The sequence below is a fragment of the Hylobates moloch genome, unplaced genomic scaffold (genome assembly GCF_009828535.3).
Source record: "Hylobates moloch isolate HMO894 unplaced genomic scaffold, HMol_V3 SCAFFOLD_20, whole genome shotgun sequence".
Taxonomy (NCBI): domain Eukaryota; kingdom Metazoa; phylum Chordata; class Mammalia; order Primates; family Hylobatidae; genus Hylobates; species Hylobates moloch.
This window is the reverse complement of record NW_026652295.1, coordinates 27,662,139-27,685,191: the sequence shown is the minus strand read 5'-3', so window position 1 is coordinate 27,685,191 and position 23,053 is coordinate 27,662,139. Positions and strand designations below refer to the sequence as shown.

The window sequence follows — 23,053 nt, the reverse complement described above, 5'->3', positions numbered from 1 at the left end:
GGCGGGATGAAGCAGATGAGGCGAGATTTCATCACGCTGCTCACAACAGGGAAATTGAAAACTTATGAATGGCTTATTTCTGGAATTTTTCATGTAATAATCTCAGATCGTAGTTGACTGTGGGCAAGAAACAAAGGATGAAAAGGGATTACTGCTATTCATTTTACTTCCAAGGGCCTTGGTTCTTCCTAATCCCACGCTTCAATGCAGCATTATTTAGACATACCACCCAAAACGTGGACCTTAGGCTACTTTTGAGTTGGTTGCCACTTACAAAGCAAGCTACTTTTGAGTTGGTTGCCACTTACAAAGCAAATCGTGCTGTCTTATGCCCAAGGGCCCCTGCTCTGGGCGGCTAGGCAAATGAGCATAATACATGGAGGTGCCGGGGATTGAACCCAGGGCCTCGTGCATGCTAAGCACGCGCTCTACCACTGAGCTACACCCCCTGAAAGCTGTTTCTTCCACTATATTTTATAACTGGCTGTCACTATTATCTGCTAGAGTTCTACGATTTAAACCGAGGACAAAGTCTACTCTATTCAACTCTACTGTTTCTGAAACCCTCAAGTTCCATTCTGGACGGAAAGATCCCTTTAGTGCTACTAGGGTCTTTCATAATGGCGGACCCTCCAAGGACTGTTCCTAGGGAACTTCCCAAATGGCAGCTTTTGCCCACCACCAAGGAGAATCCCAGGTAGAAATATTATCTTAAACAATCAACTTCCTACTTTTCTGTCTACAGTGCTCCCAGAAAAGCATAAACGGTGCTGCCAGGGAATACTAAGAACAGTAATAGGAGAGCTACTCAGGGAACGTAGGTCCAAGAGAGGAGATAAGACTGGAGGGGAATTAATTCACAGTATCAGCGTGAAATGAAGAGCAAAGCATGTGTCAGTCACAACTCTCCCAAGCCGCTGTGCCCAGCGTCTACGGAAGCGTGGAAGCGGCATTCTGTCCAAGACGCTGCTCACTGGCTGAGATCCCTAGAGAGCGAAGACCAGAAAGAAAACAGCTCCAGGCGACTTTCACCTCTTTCAGGCAAAATCCTTTCACAGCGAGGCGAACACAAAGAAAGCAAGAGGAACGAATTTGCTCTTTTTAAGACCTCCCTGAGCCTGGACAGGTCCTCAGACCCTGTGTTCCTGGAGCACAAAAGGTAAGGGTTTCCTGCCTTTATTCAACATGCGTGCCACAGTCAACCCAGACAAGTGTTTTGGAGACAATGGGGGTTGGGGGCAAGAATGTACGTAATTTAAGAATTCCCCCAGGTGACTGAAAATCAGCACGGTTCAGTTACAAGTGGAATGTCTGAGAACGGAAGAGAACTGAAGAGGAGGACGAGAAGAAGGAAGGAGATAGAGAGTGGAGGGTATTATGGGCGAGAGTGGGGAAAGGGGAAGAGATGAAGCAGCGAAAGACGAAGAAGAACAAGAGGACGAGAAGACAAGAAGCGGGTTCAGGCAGGGGACTTGAAACACTATCAGCATTTAAATAGGGAGGGAGACTGGACGTATCCAAGTTCCCCTATCTGCCGCGTTTTCACCAGGCCCACGGCAAGACAGAAGGTTCCACTCTTCTAAACAAAGTAGGCTGAAAACGTAGGTCCTGCACGAAGATTTGGTTTGGTTTGTTCTAGATTGTCGAGGGTTGAGAGCAATTCGTTGCTCTTTTCCTCTCTGGATAAACAGGTTGAGAGCTTCACAGGCGTTCGTGTGGCTGAATTTTTGTGCAATAGGTAATGGGAATGGCAGTTTTTTAATTTTTTTTATTTTGAGACGGAGTCTCGCTCTATCGCCCAGGCTGGAGTGCAGTGGCGCGATCTCAGCTCACTGTAAGCTCCGCCTCCGGTGTTCACGCCATTCTCCTGCCTCAGCCTCCCGAGTAGCTGGGATTACAGGCCCGACTAATTTTTCTTTTTCTTTTTCTTTTTTTTTTTTTTTCAGTAGAGACGGGTTTCGCTATGTTGGTCAGGCTGGTCTCGAACTCCTGACCTCGTGATCCGCCCGCCTCGGCCTCCCAACATGCTGGGATTATAGGCTTGGGGAATGGCAGTTTTATAAAGAACATCTTGAAAGCCACGCCCGGACTGTTTTGGTGTTCTTTACTTGCATCCTGCACTTGTCTTAGCTGGAGTCAGAAGAGAAACAATTTCAACAGAGAAAATATGTTTGCCATAGCGTTGTAGAACCACACTATTGTCTGCCTCATCTCATAGGGATTAATTAATGGGCTGAAGATGAGGGACCATTCTGACAGGTGTGTAATGACATCTCATTATGGTTTTATTTTGCATTTTCCTAATAGTTAATGATGCTGAACATCTTTCCATGTGCTTCTTTGCTATCTGTATATTTTCTTTGGTAAAATATTTCTTTATATCATGTTCTAATTAATTTTTTTGTTTTTTACTGTTGAGATCAGAAGTTATATTCTAGTTCTTTATATATTGATACTAGGCCCTTATCAAATGTGTGGATTTATGTTTGCCACTTTCTTATTTGATTTCCATTTGTTCTCTCTGGTGTTTTTGTTGTAGCATTAGTTGTTCCATTATCCTTTTCCTACCTTTTTTTGGATGTCTTTGATGATTTTTGTATTCCATTTTAACTTAATCATTGGCTTTTTCTCTAAGTCTTGTTACTTTGGTGATTGCTCTGTGATTTAGTGATTACAATATGCACATTATCCACTTAGACTTCATAAAAGTCCAGCACCAATATAGGATCTTCACCCCTTCACCAACTTTGTTATAGTTGTCAAATGTATTACACCGACACATGGACAATTCCACTAGATAACACCCATATATATTTAAAATAACCTAGGAGAAAAAAATTATTTTATATTATCACAGATATTTATCATTTCAGTGGCTCTTCCTTCACTCCTGAAGATCCAAGTTTCCCTATGGTATCATTTTCTTTTAGCCCGAAGAATTTTCTCAATATTTCTTGCACAGAAGATTTTACGGTAATGCATACTTGTAGCTTCCCTTCTTTGAGAATACCTTTATTTTCTCCTCATTTCTGGATTGTCTCCCTAGATACTGAATTCTGGATTAATATTTCCTTTATCATTTTAAAGATGTTGTTCCACTGTCTTTTGACTATCATAGTTCCTGAAAGAAAAATCCATATATTTGGATCGTGGTCTCCATTTTAAAATTGTGTTATTTTCTGTAGTTGTTTCCAAGATTATTTTTTGTTTGTTTTTAAGATAGGGTCTCACTTTGTCACTCAGGCTGGAGTGCAATGGTGCGGTCACAGCTCGTTCCAGCCTCGATCTTCTGGGCTCAAATTATCCTCCCATCTCAGCATGCCTCTCTGCCTTCTGTGGCTGGGACTACAGACATGCACTACCGTGCCTGGCTAAGATAGCTTCCTTCCTTCCTTCCTTCCTTCCTTCCTTCCTTCCTTCCTTCCTTCCTTCCTTCTTTCCTTCCTTTCCCTTCCTTCCTTCCTCTTTTTTTTTGAGATGGAGTTTCACTATGTTGCCCAGGCAGGTCTCAATCTCCTGAGTACATTGATCCTCTTGCCTCAGCCTCCCAAAGTGCTGGGATTACAGGCATGAGCCACCATGCCCAGCTCCAAGATTTTTAAAAAAGCTTTTATTTTCAGCAGCTGGATGATAATGTGTCTAATTCGTTTTTTAAATTTTGATTGGAAGTTTCTTGAATCTGTAAATTTACATCTTATTGTTGTCATTATTTATGTAAATATTTCTCTACACCAATCTTTTTTCTCCTGAGACTCCAATGACATCTATTTTAGACTATTTGATATTATTCTACAGGACCTTGAATTCATTGTTTTCAGTCTTTTTTTTTCTATCTCTTCCCATTAAATTGAATGGTTTCTATTGATCTATCTTTAAGTTAACTGATTTTTTTCTCTACATCTCCACTGAGTCTATCCATTGAACTTTTAATTTCAGATATTATATTTCAGGTCTAGAATTTCCAGTTGGTTTCTTTTTCAATACTTTCTATTTCTTTTTGTTTTTTTTGAGACAGGGTCTTACTCCAAGGCCCAGGCTGAAGTACAGTGGTATGTTCATAGCTCACTGCAGCCTTGAACTCCTGAGCTCAAGCGGTCCTCCCATCTCAGTCACCTGAGTAGCTGGGACTATAGGTGCATAGCACCACACCTAGCTTTTTTTTTTTTTAACCTTTGACAACAGATATCTCTAGCTGTGTTGCCCAGGCTGCTCTCAAATTCTTGATCACAAGCAACCCCCCCCCGAGCCCCCATAAAGTGCTGGGATTACAGTTGTCAGCCACCATGCCTGACCAGTTTCTATTTCTTTTAATAAAAGTTTTTACATTTTGGTTCATTAAAGTATGCTTGGCATAGAGCACAGTTAAAATAGACACTGGAAAGTCCTCATCTGATAATTTCGAGATCTGAGTCACCTTGGATTTGCCATCTATTGATTGTATTTTGTCTTGAAGATTGAATATATCCCCCTGGATCTTTGTATGTTGAGAAATTTTTTATTGTGATGATTTTGTGGAGAATGCTTGATTTATTTATTTGTTTTTAGCAGGTAACTTACCTGATTAGTTCAGACTGAAAGTTTTATGTCTCAGCCAGGCATGGTGGCTCACGCCTGTAATCCCAGCACTTTGGGAGGCAGAGGCAGGCAGATCACAAGGTCAGGAGATTGAGACCATCCTGGCTAAAACAGTGAAACCCCGTCTCTACTAGAAATACTAAAAATACAAAAATACAAAAATTAATTAGCTGGGCATGGTGGCGGGCACCTGTAGGCCCAACTACTTGGGAGGCTGAGGCAGGAGAATGGCGTTAACCCGGGAGGCAGAGCTTGCAGTGAGCGGAGATCGCGCCACTGCACTCCAGCCTGGGCGATAGAGCGAGAATCCGTCTAAAAAAAAAAAAAAGTTTTATTTTGAAAGCTTTTGTTATGCTGCTTCAGGTCTTCCCTTGAGCATGTCCCACTTGGTATTAGTCTGAGATGGAGGTCTTCGTATAAATATACTTTTAGTTTGGGAAGAATTTGTTATGCTGTTCTGGTTCTGTCTATAGCATGCACAGCTCAGAGCTAAGCCCAAGACGTATGTGGCTTTATATACAGATTTTAGGGAATCCTTTCTTCAGTCTTTCAGGATTCTCCTTAACTCTTCAGACTTTTCTCAACTTTTCCTTGATAATTTGGCTAGAAATATGTAGTTTCTGTCACAGTTTCTGTTGCCTACACAACTGCTTCATGATTGGGGCTCACTCTCAGTAAAGAGCTGTGAGAAAAATACTAAAAATAAAAAAACTCATCTTTAATTCCTTGCGGGTCACCCTTCCAAGTTTTTATTGCCTCCATAATCTAATTGCTTTTGTTTGCTTGGTAAGTTTGGCAGGGGTGGGAGTGTGTGTGTGTGTGTCCCCTCTCCCCATAATTTTTGCTATAATCAGCAAGATATATTGTGATGGGATTATGCAAACATAGAAAACCTGGAATCTTCTGCTTGTAAAGTTTTACTTTTAGTTCTTGAAATGTTGGGCTTGATTCTTAGAGCTCCCAAGGGAAAAATGCTTTCACCAGAGGCCACCGAAGGAACGGTTCCATTCAACCAGAAGTTGAGAATGACACTTTACCACTTTGGCCTTTTTGTGCCAATAAACCAGCAGGCAAGGAAGGGGCTTACTCTATTGCTCATGGTGATTGATCCTGATATCAACTTAAATTGGGATGTTACTACACAAATGGGGTTATGAAGGAATATGTCTGGAATTTAAGGGGTTTTTTAGCAGTGCCTTTCAGTAATATCATCCACTGTGATTAAAGTCAATCAAAAACTAGAGCAATCTTTTGTACAGAGCACTGCTAAATGTCATAAACTCTCTAGGAGTGAAGGTTTGGTTTACCCCACCAGGCAAAGAGCCTTAACCTGCTGAGGTACTTGCTGAAAGCAAAGAGAATATGGAGTGAAAGAGATAATTACAAATACTAATCAGCTGCAGATATAAGTACTGTAATAGTTATGAGCATTCTTCTTTGTGTGTTTATCATAACCAGTCTTTTTTCTTTCCTTTTCTGGCTCACCCACTGTGTTAGTTTCCTAGGGCTGCTATAACAAATTATCACAAACTCAGTAGCTTAAAACAATGGAAATTTATTCTTTCATAGTTCTGGAGGCAAGCAGTGTGAAATCAAGGTATGAACAGGGTCATATTTTCTCTGAGACTCTGAGTAGAATCCTTCCTTGCCTTGTCTTAGCTTCTGGTTGGTGACCATCAATATTTTGTATTCTCTGGCTTGTAGCAGCATCACTCCAATCTCTGCCTCTCTGGTCACATGGCATTCTCACAGTGTCTTTGTATACAAATTTCTCTCTTCTTGCAAGTACATCAGTCATATTGGATTAGAGTCCACCTTAATAATCTTATCTTAACTTGATTACATCTGCAAAGACTCTATTTCCAAATAAGGTCACATTCTGAGGTTCCAAGAAGTTTACGATTTGGGGGGAAGGACACTATTAACCCAGTACAACTACCATCTAACATAAGATATATTAATACTAGTTACATTTATATCCCTGAATTTAAGTAACTGTATATCAAAAGAGGAGTGGAATAAACATCACCAAAAGAGGGTTCTATGGATTTTGTTTTTGTTTGGAAGGTAAGTACGGTTTAAAGATGTGTGTGGGGGGCTGAACAAGCTGCAATACATAAGTCTTTGTCAGCATAGGCAATGGTTGAAAACAGGAACAGAAAATACAGGAAATTAGAACCCAGGCTTGTCCAGTCAAAAAAAAAAAAAAAAAGAAAGGAAAAAAGAAAATACAGGAAAGTTTGGAGACACAGGAGGAAGAGGAGAAAAAGAAGCGAAAAAAGAATAATAAATAAAAAAGAAAGAACAGGGAGAACTCCACAATATAAATGGGAAGATTATTTACCACTGAAGGAAAATAGATTTAGAAGAAGCCAGGTAACACTGAAGAAGCTCTGGAGGCAGAAGAAAGAAGCTCCGATGGTAAGCAAATCATCCCAGCATTTTTGAGATTTGAAGCCCTAATTCCTCAGTCCCTAAAGAAGAATTATAAATCCAGACTAAAGAAATTAGTTGCAATTATGTTTTTGCTGCATTACTTGAAGGGAATCTTATGCAACTATTGTTTCCCTTCAAGAAGAATAAAAAACAGTAGCTGTGCACATTATCTTCCATTCATTCAATCAAAGATAAATATCAGCAATGTATAGGGGGGCAATTATCGGGTTAATCTCTTGATTCAAAGATGTGGATGAAATAATCCCTGACCTCAAGGAGTTAGAACTGGAGAAGATCAGAAAGTAAATACATCAAAACCCACAAGACTATTTGATAACTTACTATTCTCTGGTCCTACCAGCTGCAGTGTGCAGCCATTTCATAAGATACAAAATTGAGAGAAACAAGACAATTGGAAATGGGAGTCAAAAAGGGGTCACTAATGTTAACAAAACCCTGACAAATAAAGCAGGGGAAAACCATGAAGAGAGGATTCTCATGCTTGTATGCCTAATAACAAAAACTATCACAAAAGACTGTGAAAACCACAACCTTGCAATCTTACACACACAAAATATGTCTACAAGGACATCTACCTAACAACTGCCTGTCCAACCTTGGACTAGTGTCACCCTTGTTATTAATATTTGCAGCCAAAGATAATTATTTCAAAAACAATTTTGTAGCCCTCCTCAATTTTTCTTTAAAAACTTTTGTCTTTCTTTACCTCCCTGAAGACATACATCGTTTACTATGGCATGCCTATTCCCACTGCAATGCTCTGTTCACAAATAAACATATGTTCTTTTAGAGAACCTCTCTCTGCTATTTAGGTTGACACATGGAAAGTCTCAGGGTGGAATATTCTGTTGGGTCTTCAGTCTCTTCCTCACTACAATTTCTTTTTTGTTTCTTTTTTCTCTTTTCTCTTTCCTTCTCTATTTTTTTTTTTTTTTTTTACAGTATAGACCAATCTATCCAGTCTTTCTTGGCCATTTTGTCCATATCCATGTGTTAAAAAATATTATCTATCTAGAAATAATTTCCACCTTTGCTTTCTATATCATGCCCTTTCTTCTTCAGCAGCAATCAACAAAGTCCAAAAAAACTTCTTGAAAAATTAAGAAGCATCTCAACATCAACATGTGCAAAATAAAAATTATTGTCTCCCATTTCCACTTTCACATGTGTAGGTGGCTCAAAATTAAAAATAACAAGAAGCTTTAGACCAGTGACAGGATCTGGGAGAGGACTTACTTGGCAGGTAAGATTGAGCAGGGGCCAGGCACTGTGTCTTACACCTGGGAGGCCAAGATGAGTGGATCACTTGAGGTCAGGAGTTCGAGACCAGCCTGCTCAACATGGTGAAACTTTGTCTCTACTAAAAATACAAAAATTAGGCCGGGTGCGGTGGCTCACGCCTGTAATCCCAGCACTTTGGGAGGCCGAGGCGGGCAGATCACGAGGTCAGGAGGTCGAGACCATCCTGGCTAACATGGTGAAACCCCGTCTCTACTAAAAATACAAAAAAAAAATTAGCTGGGCACGGTGGCGGGTGCCTGTAGTCCCAGCTACTCAGGAGGCTGAGGCAGGAGAATGGCGTGAACCCAGGAGGCAGAGCTTGCAGTGAGCCAAGATTGTGCCACTGCACTCCAGGCTGGGTGACAGAGCGAAACTCCGTCTCAAAAAAAAAAAAACTGGACCTGCATGTCTGTAGTCCCAGCTATTTGGGAGGCTGAGGCAGGAGAATTGCTTGAGCTGGTAAAGTGGAGGTTGCAGTGCACTGAGATTGTGCCACTGCACTCTCAGACTGGGCAGCAGAGCAAGACTCTGACAAAAAAAAACAAAAAAAAAAGAGCAAAAATGGTGTCATATGCTTTAGAATTTATTATCCTTTCTTTAACATAGGTGTGAGAAAGGATCTAGGAAAAGATTATTGAAATGGACTTTAACAGAATAGACATTTACTTTTAAATGTTACACTTTCACAAAACCATGTAAAATACAAAACTAGAGAATATGAAACAAGAAATTGCAACAGTGATGGGGCTGTGGCTTGATGGTAGAGCTTTTCTCTTGCAAGTGTGAGGTCTCAAATTTGATCCCTGGGAGCGCCAGTGCTGCTTTCTTTTTCCACAACTCTGACAATGTGGAATTGGCACCTTCCTTTATTCCCCCTTTTCCCCTCATTATTTTCTGCTCCCTGGCAAAGCAAAACAAAATGCAATGGGTTGCCACTACACAGAGTTATTGGGACAACACAAGAAAAGCATGAGTGCAAACCACCAAGTAGCCAACAGATTAATCAGCTTTTAAAAAATTTACCTGGTCTAGGCTGGGTGCAGTGGCTCATGCCTGTAATCCCAGCACTTTAGGAGGCCGAGATGGATGTATCACTTGAGGTCAGGAGTTCAAGACCAGCCTGGCCAACATGGTGAAACCCTGTCTCTACTAAAAATACAAAAATTAGTCAGGCGTGGTGGTGGACGCTTATAATCCCGGCTACTCGGGAGGCTGAGGTGGGAGAACTGCTTGAATCCAGGAGATGGAGGTTGCAGTGAACCGAGATCCCACCACTGCACTTCAGCCTGGGTGACCAAGAGATACTCCATCTCAAAAAAAAAAAATAAAATAAAATAAATAAATAAATAAATAAATAAATAAATAAATAAATAAAAGAAAAGAAAAGAAAAGAAAAGAAAAATTTACCTGGTCTACCATTTAGCAATAGTACTGAAGAGAAAGAAAGACTATGAAATGAGGAAAAAGAAGCTCATAGGCAGAAAATATGCCACTCTCTCCTGATCCTCTGTCCTTTCTGTCTTTGCTGTCATTCTCCATTTTTATCTACACAAACTTCATTGCAGCCTTTATCTCGTGGGTCAGACATTTTCACCATCATTATCAGTGAATTACGTGCATATCACATGGCAAAACCATGCCACTTCTTTTCATTTTAAAGTGGATTATGTCTAAGTAACAATATACAGAGTTTTTAGAAGGCACCCTAATCTCTGAGTCAGAAACTCTGCAGACATGACATCTCTTATCCTGAGTTTTGCATTTTCATGAGGCTATGAAGGAGAGGTCCTCTAGAGAGTGGCTAGCATGAGCGCTCAAAATTATTCATTCTTATCAGAACATATAAGATTTTTGAGTATTGTTCCAATTTTCATTGTGAGCTGTCAATTTTCTGATTGGGAATTAAGTGTTTTTCCATTTAACCTCATGGGTTCCTCATGCTCAATTTTCCTTAATGCCAATACAAAGCCTAATGCCACATAACAATGGGAGGGATTTTGTTTCTTACTTTTAATTCAAAAGGTAATCAACCTAACAACAACAAAAAACCTGGCAGAGATTCTGCTTATCTTTCTGTACTTACTAGCTAGATAGAAGACTAATCAAGCTACTTGGAAGTCTCCTTAAGTAAATCCCTCACTCACTAAATCCAGTATAACTCCAAATCCCCTATCAATCTACATTCTTCCTTGTTCTCTTAAATCTGTTTTTCCACTTTCATGCCTATAGTCACTCTTCTGATAACCCATCGAATTCTCGTAAGTCTTCAAAGTTGGCTTCTGCCTACAGTGGTAGAATAGAGTAGAAAATTTCTGGGTTGTATCTGTTTAAACCATGGAGTTCTTATTTTACTGCAACCTTGGTTTTGCTCCCTCAAACTCGCGACTTTTAGAATCCAGTTGAGCAAACAGGAGGATATATGGAAGGATGTGCTCACTATAAACACTTAGTTTCCTAAGAGAAAGCCAGGTTTCAATTTACCTCTATCTAAAAGTTAGAAATACATAAGTGACATAAAAGATTAGCTTTACCAAGGGTTTAAATCCTGAAATCTCACATTAAAAGACTAAACCTCCACCAAATGGGCTATGCCCTTTCACAGTTAAAGAGCTTCTTGAAATCTTTGTCAAGTGAATATTTTAAAAATTATACTCTAACCTGTTTGCCTTATATTTTCTCTTTCATTTCAAGTTTCCACACTATTTTTTCTTTTTTTTTTTGAGTCGGACTTGCCCTTTTGTCGCCCAGGCTGGAATGCAATGGTGCGATCTCGGCTCACCGCCACCTCCACCTCCTGGGTTCAAGTGATTCTCCTGCCTCAGCCTCCTGAGTAGCTGGGATTACAGGCGTGTGCCACCACACCCGGCTCATTTTGTATTTTTAGTAGAGATGGGGGTTTCTCCATGTTGGTCAGCCTGGTCTTGAACTCCCAACCTCAGGTGATCTGCCCGCCTTGGCTCCCAAAGTGCTGGGATTACAGGAGCGAGCCACCGCGCCCGGCCCTCCACACTGTATTTTGGTTACACGCATACCTGAGATGCTCAAGCCAAAATCAGCCATAAATTCCACTTCTATAATTAACATTGATTGCAGTGTAACCACTCACACTTTGCACACTGTGGTTCTTATGGAAGCCACCAATAACAGTGTCTCCTGCACCATGCACCTTCAAATCAGCTACACGCATGCCCTCCAAAGTGCTTATAGTGTTTGTCCAGTGACAGGAAAAGGCAGCGAGGCATTGTCAAAGCCATAACAATTTTAGACAAAACAAGTCAGATCTTCCTGTGGGACAAATGTCTTTAGTGTTTTTTCTTCCAGAAGAAAGGGGACCTTGTACAGATAAGAACTTGTGCTCTAGTGATAACAAGAAAGATATAGACCTTTGGATATATCCTGTCTACTATATGTTCACTTCACCTCCTCTTCTATGAAATTTTCCTAAAAAATTAACTCAATACAGGCTCTGGGTGCTTGACATCCTAGGCTATTGGTTCTCAAAGCTGACTGATTACTGGAATCATCTGGGAAGCTTTAAAATCATGTACATTACTGGCTGCTTCTGCTAGAAGGTGCCCTAGGGTTTTCTTCAAAGCTCCTGTGAAGGTTGACAGTCACACAAAAATATTGGCAAAACTCACAGGGACTACTCTTCGTGTCTTATGTGACAAAGTTGGAGGACTTCTCTAGGCCTAAAGAGGTTTCACAAGGATCTGGATTTTTTTTTTTTTGAGATGGAGTTTCACTCTTGTCCCCCAGGCTGGAGTGCAATGGCAAGATCTTGGCTCACTGCAACCTCTGCCTCCCGGGTTCAAGCAATTCTCCTGCCTCAAATTCTTCTGCCTCAGCCTCCTTAGTAGCTGGGATTACAGGCACGTGCCACAACACCTGGCTAATTTTTGTATTTTTAGTAGAGGTGGTGTTTCACAATGTTGGCTAGGCTGGTCTCCAACTCCTGACCTCATAATCCACCTGCCTCAGCCTCCCAAAGTGCTGGGATTACAGGCATGAGCCACTGTGCCCAGCCTGCACTCTTTTGTCTTTTTTGATACTTTGTAGACAACATGGAAGTTGAAAGAAAATAATATTGAAAAGAAGTAACTATCTCAACTTGGGATTCTCCTTGATGAGTTGAAGCTGATGCTCTGTAGTATGTTGGTGAGCAGACCTTGGAGTGGCCTGACTGGAGTGAGAAAATTGGAGGAGGAAGCTCTTAGTAAACAAAACTGTTTTTTGGTCTAGCATTCCATTACTTTTCATGGCATAGCTGCAAAAAGGGACTGGTCTAGGATTTTCTGAAATAGTGAAGATGAATACAGTAAACTGTCCTACCAACCACTAGATATCCAGAAATTGGGACAATCATCAGTTTTAGAGGATTTACTGAAATGTAGGGTCAATTGGGATATATAGCTTGGTGGTAGAGCACCGGTTAACTAAGCATGCAGGTAAGTCCAGGTTTATTCCTTCAATACTGCTTTTCTCCTACTTCTTCAAAGCTGTACTTAAATAACACACCCCTGTTGCATCAGCATAAGACAAGAAGAATTGAGAGAGAAATATCCCCCTCACTCAGGATCTCCCGAAAGGAGAAGAACAATCATGTCACCACCACATTAGTAAGCTCTCATTCTTTTCATTCCATTACACAGTTTCCTGAGGAACAACCATGAAAAAGAACGATCAAGGAAAAGAAAAAGAGGCCCTTAAGCAATCTTTGTTAACAAATCTTTTTGTGGTTGTTCCTGTGTGAAGCCTGAGGAGCCGAAACTCACCCACTGATTTTTCTCTCCCCTCACTTCTCTTCCATGCACACAGATGGCAGTAGTTTCAATCAGTTACCAAATGTGGCAGGTTATTGATCCCAACTTCTGAGTGAGGGATCAAGGGAAAGACATCTCTCAAATAATGCAGCGCTTTTGAAACTCAATAGCTGAGATAATTACTAGTGTCAGTGAAGGTAGAGGTGTAGCTGACATAACTCAGTTGGGAGAGCCTCCGATTAAAGGTCTAAAACTCCCACATCCCTCCTCAGAGTTTGAAATCAATGATTTGTTTCAGCAGCATGTTGCTTGATCACAAACATCCTCCTGCACTCACTTTTCAAGGAAATCTTCTAGAGGTCTAAGGCAAGGAGAATCAAAATTGGGTGCCTTAAATGTTCCTTGCCTTTGCCAGTGAACACTTATTTTTCAGTGTTTTGAGTCTTTAAAAGGAAAACTTGCTTGATATAACTTTCGTCAATGTTACACAACAGCTCTTGGATAAAGAAGCAGCCCAAAGCTTTGATGTGAATATGTACATCCTTGGCCTTATATGCTAAGCTGAAAGCTTCCCGTGAACAGAGGGCTCTGCTCGTTCCCAGACAATTCCATTCTATTTGCTTTGCCATATCCAGGACCTGCTCGCATTTTCCAATCCCCCAGTGGCACTGCTTGAAGGTTTCCGGGCCTCTTTGACCTTAATTTCAAATATGTACATATATAGCAGAATTCCTCCTTGTGTCCGTGGGTTCTCAAAAGGAAGGCAGTTGGAAATTCTCTCCGCTGCCCTGCGTCTGACCTTGCCCTGTTTATTCCCTAAGTCTGGGTGGGAGGGAATATGTCACTCCATTTAAAGTTGATGGAGTTTTGAAGTCGCTGTTTTAAAACCCCTTTGTGGATATAATAATCGTCAAGCGAGAAATAGAGATGGGGTGTGGAATCAGAGCAGGACAATCTCAGAACCTGGGACTCACGAAAAGAGCTGGAAAATGGATGTTGGCAGAGCCTCCGACCCAGCATGGTGTGAAGTTCAAGGAAAGCCCGCGGCTGCCTCTGGACTGAAAAAGCACTTTTTTCTGAGTCATTATCGCTGCTCTATATGTTGGAGACTTGAGACTGTCTCAGGACTTCCCTGGTGGAGGCAAGAAACTCTCACCAAGTCGCTGGCGAGTGGACCTTGGAGCAAATTATCAGGAATGGGAAGGTCCTAGAATCAAAAACGGTGCTATTCAGACTAAAATCTGTTACTCGTCTAATGAAGCCGCTACACAGTGTCCAGTCTTGTAACTTCAGAGATAATGAAATGTAATCCAGTGGACTTTCTCTAGCTAACTCTTACGTTAAAAAACTATAACAAAACAAAACCAACAAGAAAAATAGCAACAACATTTTATAAAAGAACCCAGGCAGGTTGAGGGCCAGGGGGGTGTAGCTCAGTGGCAGAGCACGTGCTTCCCATGTATGAGGTCCCTGGTTCAACCCCTGGCACCTCCATTTTTTCCTTCAGCCAATCCGTCCTTTTTCATTATGGACCTCCATTGACTTCGAAGAAGCAGATCTCAGGTCTGTTTGGGTGAGTGACTGGAAGAACTTGGATAACCCAAATCGCGTCTCTTGAGGAATGCGGAGCTTGCCAATGTGAACTTTGAAAACTCATTTGCGGCCTGGCGCGGTGGCTCACTCCTGTAATCCCAGCACTTTGGGAAGCCGAGGCGGGTGGATCACGAGGTCAGGAGATCGAGATCATCCTGGCTAACACGGTGAAACCCCGTCTCTACTAAAAATAAAAAAAAAATTAGCCAGGAGCGGTGGCGGGCGCCTGTAGTCCCAGCTACTCGGGAGACCGAGGCAGGAGAATGGCATGAACCCTGGATGCAGAGCTTGCAGTGAGCCGAGATCACGCCACTGCACTCTAGCCTGGGTGACAGAGGGAGACTCCGTCTCAAAAAAAAAAAAAAAGAAAAAGAAAACTCATTTGCAAGTTTGAGGGCCAGATGCTATCAGCATGCAGGGAGAATTAGATTTGGTAGGGGCTTAGGCTTAAAGTCTTAAAAGTTTTCTTCTCGACGCCGGATTTTGGCAGAGTGATTAGTCTGGTAGATAGTAAGTAGATTCTCATTGAATATTTTGACAGGCTGTGTTATCACATACTTAGTTGAAATAAAATTGCAAGAGTATTAGTGGGTGATGGGTTAAAATTTCTTCTCTACTATGTTTCTTACACTTGCCTTCTGAAAAATCAAGTTTCTTGTGTTTACAGTTGTACAATCAGAAAGTAGATTCGTGAGTTAACAACACACCAAAGATCCCTGCGGTAGATGCAGCCAAAGGGGCAGTGTGTGTGTGTGTGTGTGTGTGTGTGTGTGTGTGTGTGTGTGGTGGCGGGTGGGGAACAGTTTAAGCATAGACAGATGCCTAAGTTTCTTGAGTTTCCTAAAATAAACACTGGCCGTATAAACAAGGGGCCAGTAAAAATGATAAGACGAAGAACTACTTTGTTTCTAAACATAGTCCTACACTGGAGGAATGTACTCAAATCAGTTCCATTTTTGTTTCCTTTTGAATGCTAGTTCATGTATCAAAGCGGGGGACAAAAAGTGAAAATTTCAAGCTGGAATTCTGCTGAGAGCTTGCATCTGGAGCTCTGGATTTTCCCGTGTCTAGGGAGAAGGCCTTTGAAGTGAGGGTAGCAGGAAGACTGGAAATGCATTGATATAGATTTCTGGAAAACAAAATAAAACTTGGCCTTAGACCGATTTTGGACCCTGGGATTCATTGCTTCTGCTTCACACATCTTCCTACCTGTCAGCTTGCTCCAAGGTCCGCTCCACAACCGACTCCCTGGCGGGCACTTCCATTCACAAAGCCCCAGGAATGAAGCATTTTCTTGCCTCTTCAAGTTGCCCCTTTCCCTCAACTTCTTCTGTCTAAGGACACCAAAGGTAACACAGAAAGGAAATCAAAGAAGTCAAGTTAAATGCTGCTTGGGGAACTCTAGGTCCTTACGGAGGATGTAAAACAGAAGCGTAAAGAATTCACAACACCTGGCCTGAAATGCAGAGCGACAGCATGTGTCTGGCAAATTTGCGGTGGTTACACGGCCAGGACAGACAGCTGCTTTTCCATCGCCGAAGCTCTGATCTGAAAGAGAGCAGGCGGGGTAGGGAGGAGGAGGGAGAATGCTGCAGTCGGATACATAGCCTCTTTCAGATAGGATTCTCTCTGGAATCAGGAGAGGGCGAGGGAGAAGGTGTGTGGACTGGGGCAAGATCTATGCGAGGAACTAACACTTTGTACGCCTGGTGAGCGTCTCAAACGTGATCTGACACAGCTCGAAGGGTCGACGCCGTCATCCTCTCGCCACTGTTTTTTGTGACAGTCAACCCAGACCTGAGTTTTGGATGACGACCGAAAGCACAGTCCAGACGGGGCCGGGCAGTTAAGTTACATCATTTAGAAAGCTCCCTAGATTCGAAATCCGGCAGATTTGGGAAATCCTGGCCTGGAAAATCAAGAATTCAAGCTGGATGGAGTGGGCTGAGTTATTGGGAAGTCGTCGCCTAGGAGGAGGCAGTGAGGAGACCAGAAGGGAAAGGGTGAAGGGATGGGTGTTTGGAGAGAGGAGTGAGGCGAGGTTGGGGTTAGCAAAACAGCACGTACAGGGTTTGGATGGATGAGGAAGTAGGACGTGTCCAAGCTCTGCACGTTTTCTCTGAGTCCTCTAGGTACGAAAAAATATTACAGTCTTGTGTGTTTGAAAGGAAGTGGGCCAAAACCTTGCGTCCCCTAGTAAGATACCATTCCTTTTTACACAAACTGTCGGCTTTTGAGAGCGTCTGTGGGCTGTTTCCAGAGCTGAACTCTTCGGGAGCATACCCGCGTGACTAGGTTTTGTTTGATATGTAGTAGCGGCTGGTATTGGTGGCTTTCGAAAAAAGCCAGATGGTTGTGGTGGGAGTAGGTTGGTGAGTGTAGAAATGGGATTTGCCGGCTGTTTTTGGTTTGAGCACGTGAGGTGGTTCTGCAAGCGATTGTTTTCGTTTGGAATGGAAGACAAAGTTGACGATAACTGAATGTGTTTCTCTGTACTTAAGCTATGAGGGGAAAATTACTGTTGTGAGTCTGGGTAGCTCAGTCGGTAGAGCTATCAGACTTTTAGCCTGAGGATTCAGGGTTCAAGCCCTTGCTGGGGCACGAGGTCTTGGCCTTCTGCTGATCAGTGTTTTATATACCAAAAAAGGATTTTAATTCACCTTGCTCCATTCTGGACATTTGAATTTGAGCTGTTAGGCCAGAAAAATCATGGCTGAAGCCATCAATGACAGGTTTCTGGTGCTTGGGATTTTGTTTAAAGGCAAAAATTAAGGAAAGCCCGGGTGCGGTGGCTCACGCCTCTAATCCCAGTACTTTGGGAGGCCGAGGTGGGCAGATCGCTTGAACCCAGGTGAAGGGGTGGCCTGCCCCTCCACACCTGTGGGCGTTTCTTGTCAGGTGGGACCAGAGACTGAGAAAAGAAATAAGAGACAGAAACAAAGTATAGAGAAAGAAAAGTGGGCCCAGGGCACCGGCCCTCACAGGCTGGCACTGGTCTCTGAGTTCCCTCAGTATTTATTGATCATTATCTCTACTGTCTCAGAGAGGGGGATGTGGCAGGACGATAGGGTAATAGTGGGGAGAGCGTCAGCAGGAAAACATGTGAACAAAGGTCTCTGTGTCATAAATAAGTTTAAGAAAACGTGCTGTGCTTTGATGTGCACGTACAAAAACATCTCGTACACAAACATCTCTCGGTGCATTAAAGAACAGTATTGCTGCTAGCATGTCTCACCTCCAGCCTTAAGGCTGTTTTCTCCAACTCAGTAAATAGGACATACAATCAGGTTTTACACCGAGACATTCTATTGCCCAGGGACGAGCAGGAGACAGATGCCTTCCTCTGATCATAACTGCAAAAAGGCCTTCCACTTTTACTACACAGACCCTTTACGGGTGTCGGGCTGGGGGACGGTCAGGTCTTTCCCTTCCCACGAGGCCATATCTCAGGCTATCACATGGGGAGAAACCTTGGACAATACCTGGCTTTCCTAGGCAGAGGTCCCTGCAGTGTATTGTGTCCCTGGGTACTTCAGATTAGAGAATGATGATGACTTTTAACAAGCATACTGCCTTCAAGCACTTTTTTAACAAAGCACATCCTTCATAGCCCTAAATCCATTAAACCTTGAGTCAACATAGCACATGTCTCTGGAAGCACAGGGTTGGGGCTAGGGTTACAGATTAACAGCATCTCAAGGCAGAATAATTTCTCTTAGTACAGAACAAAATGGAGTCTCTTATGTCTACTTCTTTCTACATGGATGCAGTAACAGTCTGATCTCTCTTTTCCCCACATTTCCCCCTTTTCTTTTCAACAAAACCGCCACCGTCATCATGGCCCGTTCATCATGGACTGTTCTCCATGGTCACTGTTTCTTGGAGCTGTTGGGTACACCTGCAGACTAACAACAGACAGAACAGACACACAAAGACTAATATGAAATTTATAATATTAGTCCTTCCGATGGTCTTAACCCAAGTGACAGGGTTAAGACTTGCGAGACCATCAGCGACTCCTGCGATTGTCTCAGTTCCTGCTACCAAATTTAAATGGGCTTTTGAGGCTTCAAAAATTTGTTCTTTTAATTTGGAAATGTCTAAAGTGAGATTATCTTCTCTTCCCTGTAGATGGCATCTAACTATGTCCCAGTGATGTTCAGACTCATTATAAACTCAGGGTGTAATACAAAAATCTGACCTATTCCAGTCACACTGTAACTGAAAATGATGTTCCAAGCTCATGAGCCTATCTCCCATCCAAATGACAGTTTGTCTAAGATCATTAATTTGATTTGCCAATCTTTGATCAATACCAGATTGTGAATTCCACAATCTTGTAGAATTCTTTTGCCAATCGTTAACAAAGTTTACTGTCTGAACAGAAGAGTGCAATGCAACTCCTGCCACAGCGGCCGTAGCTGTGACTGCACTTAATCCGCACTGCATTTAAATAACACTGCAATTAAAGTAAAAATGAATCTTTTGGATCTATTTAAAATGCCTTTTAATACTTCAGTCAAAATATGGACAGATGGCGAGGCCTCCCACGGTCGGTCCATGGACAGGGGGATCCACACGACTTCTCTTTCTCTCACTAGCAGAATACGGTACTGCCAATTAAAAGTCGAATCAATGCAAGTAAACAGTCTGCAATTTTCACAGGTGATAGTTTGGGAGTCTGGTTTAATAACTATATTTCCTACAACTAGCATATAAGGGGGCTTTACACAACTTTGCAAAGGAACCGTTAGACTGGAATTTAGGTTGATAGTATAAAATGGCTTAGGATCTCTTGTTTTTATAGCTTGATTTCTAGACCAAATTCTAAAGTGGTATGAGGCCACATTAAGCCTCCATAATTCTGGATGTTCAGGACCAGAAGGAGGACTTATTATTTTTGGTCTTGGAGTAGAGATTTCTTTTTCTCCCCATTCCCAAGGATAGAATGACTGTAACTTTTCATGCTTATGTTTGTCTAAACTTTCTGTTAAGTCACTGTTAACAGTTGGACTCACGTGTGCACTGGGACACGATTGAGTTTGTCCTGTGCAATTGTGGTAGAACTGACCTCTAGGTGCCCAATCTATAATAGTTCTGAATTCATCGTTTTGTATTATCACCGCTCTATTGGCCACACATTCTTCCCAAACTAAAACTTCTGTGTATTTTGATACTTTGGAAATTTCCTTGGGGCAAGGTTTCACTTTAGGCCTAAATTTTAATGATCTTTGATAAGAAAAGTCCTGTAAATAATTTACCTGTGGCCTGAGTGACATTCCACTTACCATGTGATAAGTAAATCTACTGGTGGTACTGACAGTAGGTACTTCTACCAACCAATTCTGGATTGCAGGCATTAAACATCCTTGTGCTCTCCCTAGGCAAATAGGAGGATAACAATACCCAGTGGAAATATTTATCATCATTCCTTCTTCCTCAGGTTTGGCAGGGCAATAATCATCTGTGGGGCCAGGTACCCATACACTATTATTAACATATAATTCAGTAGGATTATCCATCCATGTGACTGCCCGAATTAAGGGCGGGAAAGGCACATAGGCCCAGTAGGTATAATTAGCTGCAGCTGCTCCTGCAGGCATGGGGAGACTTACCACCGCTGATACAATCATCAAAGCTGCAAGCAGCATACTCTCTGGAGTTTGTGTCTCCTGTGTGCTCTTTAGACATTTTGAAGCTAACTGCGTCAGCTTCTTTAATTGTGCCCAAGTCAGCGGCTCCACCTTCTTGGTGGATGGCAACTTCATCTGTTCTTCTGACATCACTATTCTGTTCATCTTGTGAGTCGATGGTGCTCGATTGGGGTGTTTCCGTCTCCGTGGAGGAGCTTTTCTTTGCATCTCCGATGGGTTCATTGTATAACTTCAAATATTTAGTTGGTATCCAAACAGGAAGCTGATTTTCTCCTGGTGAAACACAAGCAAAACCTCTCCCCCACGTTACCACCTGCCCTATTTCCCGTGTCTTATTTTTGTTGTCTTTCCACCAAATCAGTTTTCCTTCATGCGGGCTGTTCTTTTTACCAGTAAGATGTTGTTCTGCAGAAGTAGTAGTCTGATTTCTATAAATGTTTAAAACATTTAAAGTATAGAGTGCTAGATTAAGTTGCATCTGAGGAATGGTACACTCCTTACTGTCTCCCACTTCTTTTTGTTTAACTGAGTTTTCAGTGTTCTATTAGCTCTTTCAACTATGGCCTGTCCTTGGGAATTATAGGGAATTCCTGTTGTATGTGTAATTTTCCACTGATTCAAGAATTTTTGGATTTTGGAAAGCTTTACTACAGTATCCTGGTCCATTGTCAGTTTTAATTTTTTCTAGAACTCCCATTACAGCAAAACAAGATAATAAATGTTTTTTAACATGGGAAGTACTTTCTCCTGTCTGGTAGGTTGCCCATATGAAATGTGAATAAGTATCAACTATTCCATGAATATATGATAATCTTCCAAATGAAGGTACATGCGTGACATCCATTTGCCATAACGCATTAGGACACAGACCTCTGGGATTAACTCCTGCCTCTTGAGTGGGCAGGTGTAGGAGTTGACACTGGGTGCAATGTTGTACAATATTTTTTGCCTGTTTCCATGTGACATCAAATTTGTTTTTTAATCCTGCTGCATTTACATAAGTCAAAGCATGAAGTTCTTGTGCTTTTATGAATGCAGATGATACCAGTAAGTCAGCTTGTTCATTTGCTTTAGTTAAAGGTCCTGGTAAATTAGTGTGTGCTCGAATATGAGTAATATAAAATGGGAAATTTCTTTTTCTTACAGTTTGTTGTAATAAATTGAACAGCTGGTTTAACTGATCATCCGTGCTATATTTAATTAGAGCTGTCTGGACATCCCTTGTAGCCTGTACTACATATGCAGAATCTGATACAATATTAATAGGTTAATCAAAATCTTGCAGCACTGTAATGACTGCAACCAACTCTGCTCTTTGAACCGATTGATATTGAGTTTTGATTACTCGCTCTTTTGGCCCTGTGTAAGCCGCTTTTCCATTGCTGGAACCATCAGTAAACACTGTCAGAGCATTTTCTAAAGATTCATGTCTGGTAATTTTAGGTAAAATCCGAGTAGTCAACTTTAAAAACTGGAAGATTTTTGTTTTTGGGTAATGATTATCAATAATTCCCATAAAATCAGCAAGACCAATCTGCCATGCACCAGAATTAATGAAGCCTTGTCTAACTTGTTCCTTGGTTAAGGGAACAACTATTTTGTCTGGGTCATTTCCACACAATTTTATTATTTGTAATCTTGCCTGACCAATTAATGTAGCTATTTGATCCAAGTACAATGTAAAAGTCTTAATTGTACTGTGAAGAAGGAATGACAAATCCACAAGATCAGTATTTTGAACAATGATGCCTGCTGGAGAATGTGCTGTAGCAAAAATCAAAAGTTGGAGTGGGGCTAAGGGATCTGAAGGGGTGGCCTGCCCCTCCACACTTGTGGGCGTTTCTTGTCAGGTGGGACGAGAAGCTAAGAAAAGAAATAAGACACAGATATAAAGTATAGAGAGAGAAAAGTGGGCCCAGGGGACCGGCGCTCAGCATACGGAGGACCCGCGCCACCAGTACTGGTCTCTGAGTTCCCTCAGTATTTATTGATCACTATCTCTATCATCTCGGAGAAGGGGATGTGGCGGGACTATATGGTAATTGTGGGGAGAGGGTCAGCAGGAAAACATGTGAGCAAAGATCTCTGTGTCATAAATAAGTTTAAGGGAAAGTGCTGTGCCTTGATGTGCATGTAGGCCAGATTTATGTTTGACTTTACACAAACATCTCCGTGCATTAAGGAGCAGTATTGCCGCCAGCATGTCTCACCTCCAGCCATAAGTCGGTTTTCTCTATCTCAGTAACTAGAACATATGATCGGGTTTTACACGGAGACATTCCATTCCCAGGGAGGAGCAGGAGACAGATACCTTCTTCTTATCTCAACTGCAAAGAGGCCTTCCTCTTTTACTTATCCTCCTCAGCACAGACCCTTTACGGGTGTCGGGCTGGGGGACAGTCAGGTCTTTCCCTTCCCACAAGGCCATATCTCAGGCTATCACATGGGGTAAACCTTGGACAATACCTGGCTTTCCTAGGCAGAGGTCCCTGCGGCCTTCTGCAGTGTATTGTGTCCCTGGGCACTTGAGATTAGAGAACGGTGATGACTTTTAACAAGCATATTGCCTTCAAGCACTTTTTTAACAAAGCAAATCCTGCACAGCCCTAAATCCATCAAACCTTGAGGCAACACAGCACATGTCTCTGCAAGCACAGGGTTGGAGCTAGGGTTACAGATTAACAGCATCTCAAGGCAGAAGAATTTCTCTTAGTACGGAACAAAATGGAG

At 42.0% G+C, this 23,053-nt stretch overlaps 1 protein-coding gene and 2 non-coding genes across 3 annotated transcripts; 1 reads left to right on the top strand and 2 right to left on the bottom strand.

The window, feature by feature from the left end:
* Nucleotides 1–377: 377 nt before the first annotated feature.
* TRNAA-AGC (transfer RNA alanine (anticodon AGC)) lies at nt 378–449 on the bottom strand. The gene has a single exon. It is a non-coding gene; the product is annotated as a tRNA-Ala (tRNA).
* Nucleotides 450–14,498: 14,049 nt separating this feature from the next.
* Nucleotides 14,499–14,570, top strand: TRNAG-CCC (transfer RNA glycine (anticodon CCC)). Its single transcript has one exon. It is a non-coding gene; the product is annotated as a tRNA-Gly (tRNA).
* Nucleotides 14,571–18,518: 3,948 nt separating this feature from the next.
* On the bottom strand, nt 18,519–20,545 carry LOC131382152 (endogenous retrovirus group K member 16 Rec protein-like). Its single transcript, XM_058432583.1, is given in 3 exon segments — nt 18,519–18,550; nt 18,553–18,574; nt 20,285–20,545. Coding segments are annotated over 3 exon segments (315 nt in total).
* Between the last annotated feature and the right edge of the window lie 2,508 nt (nt 20,546–23,053).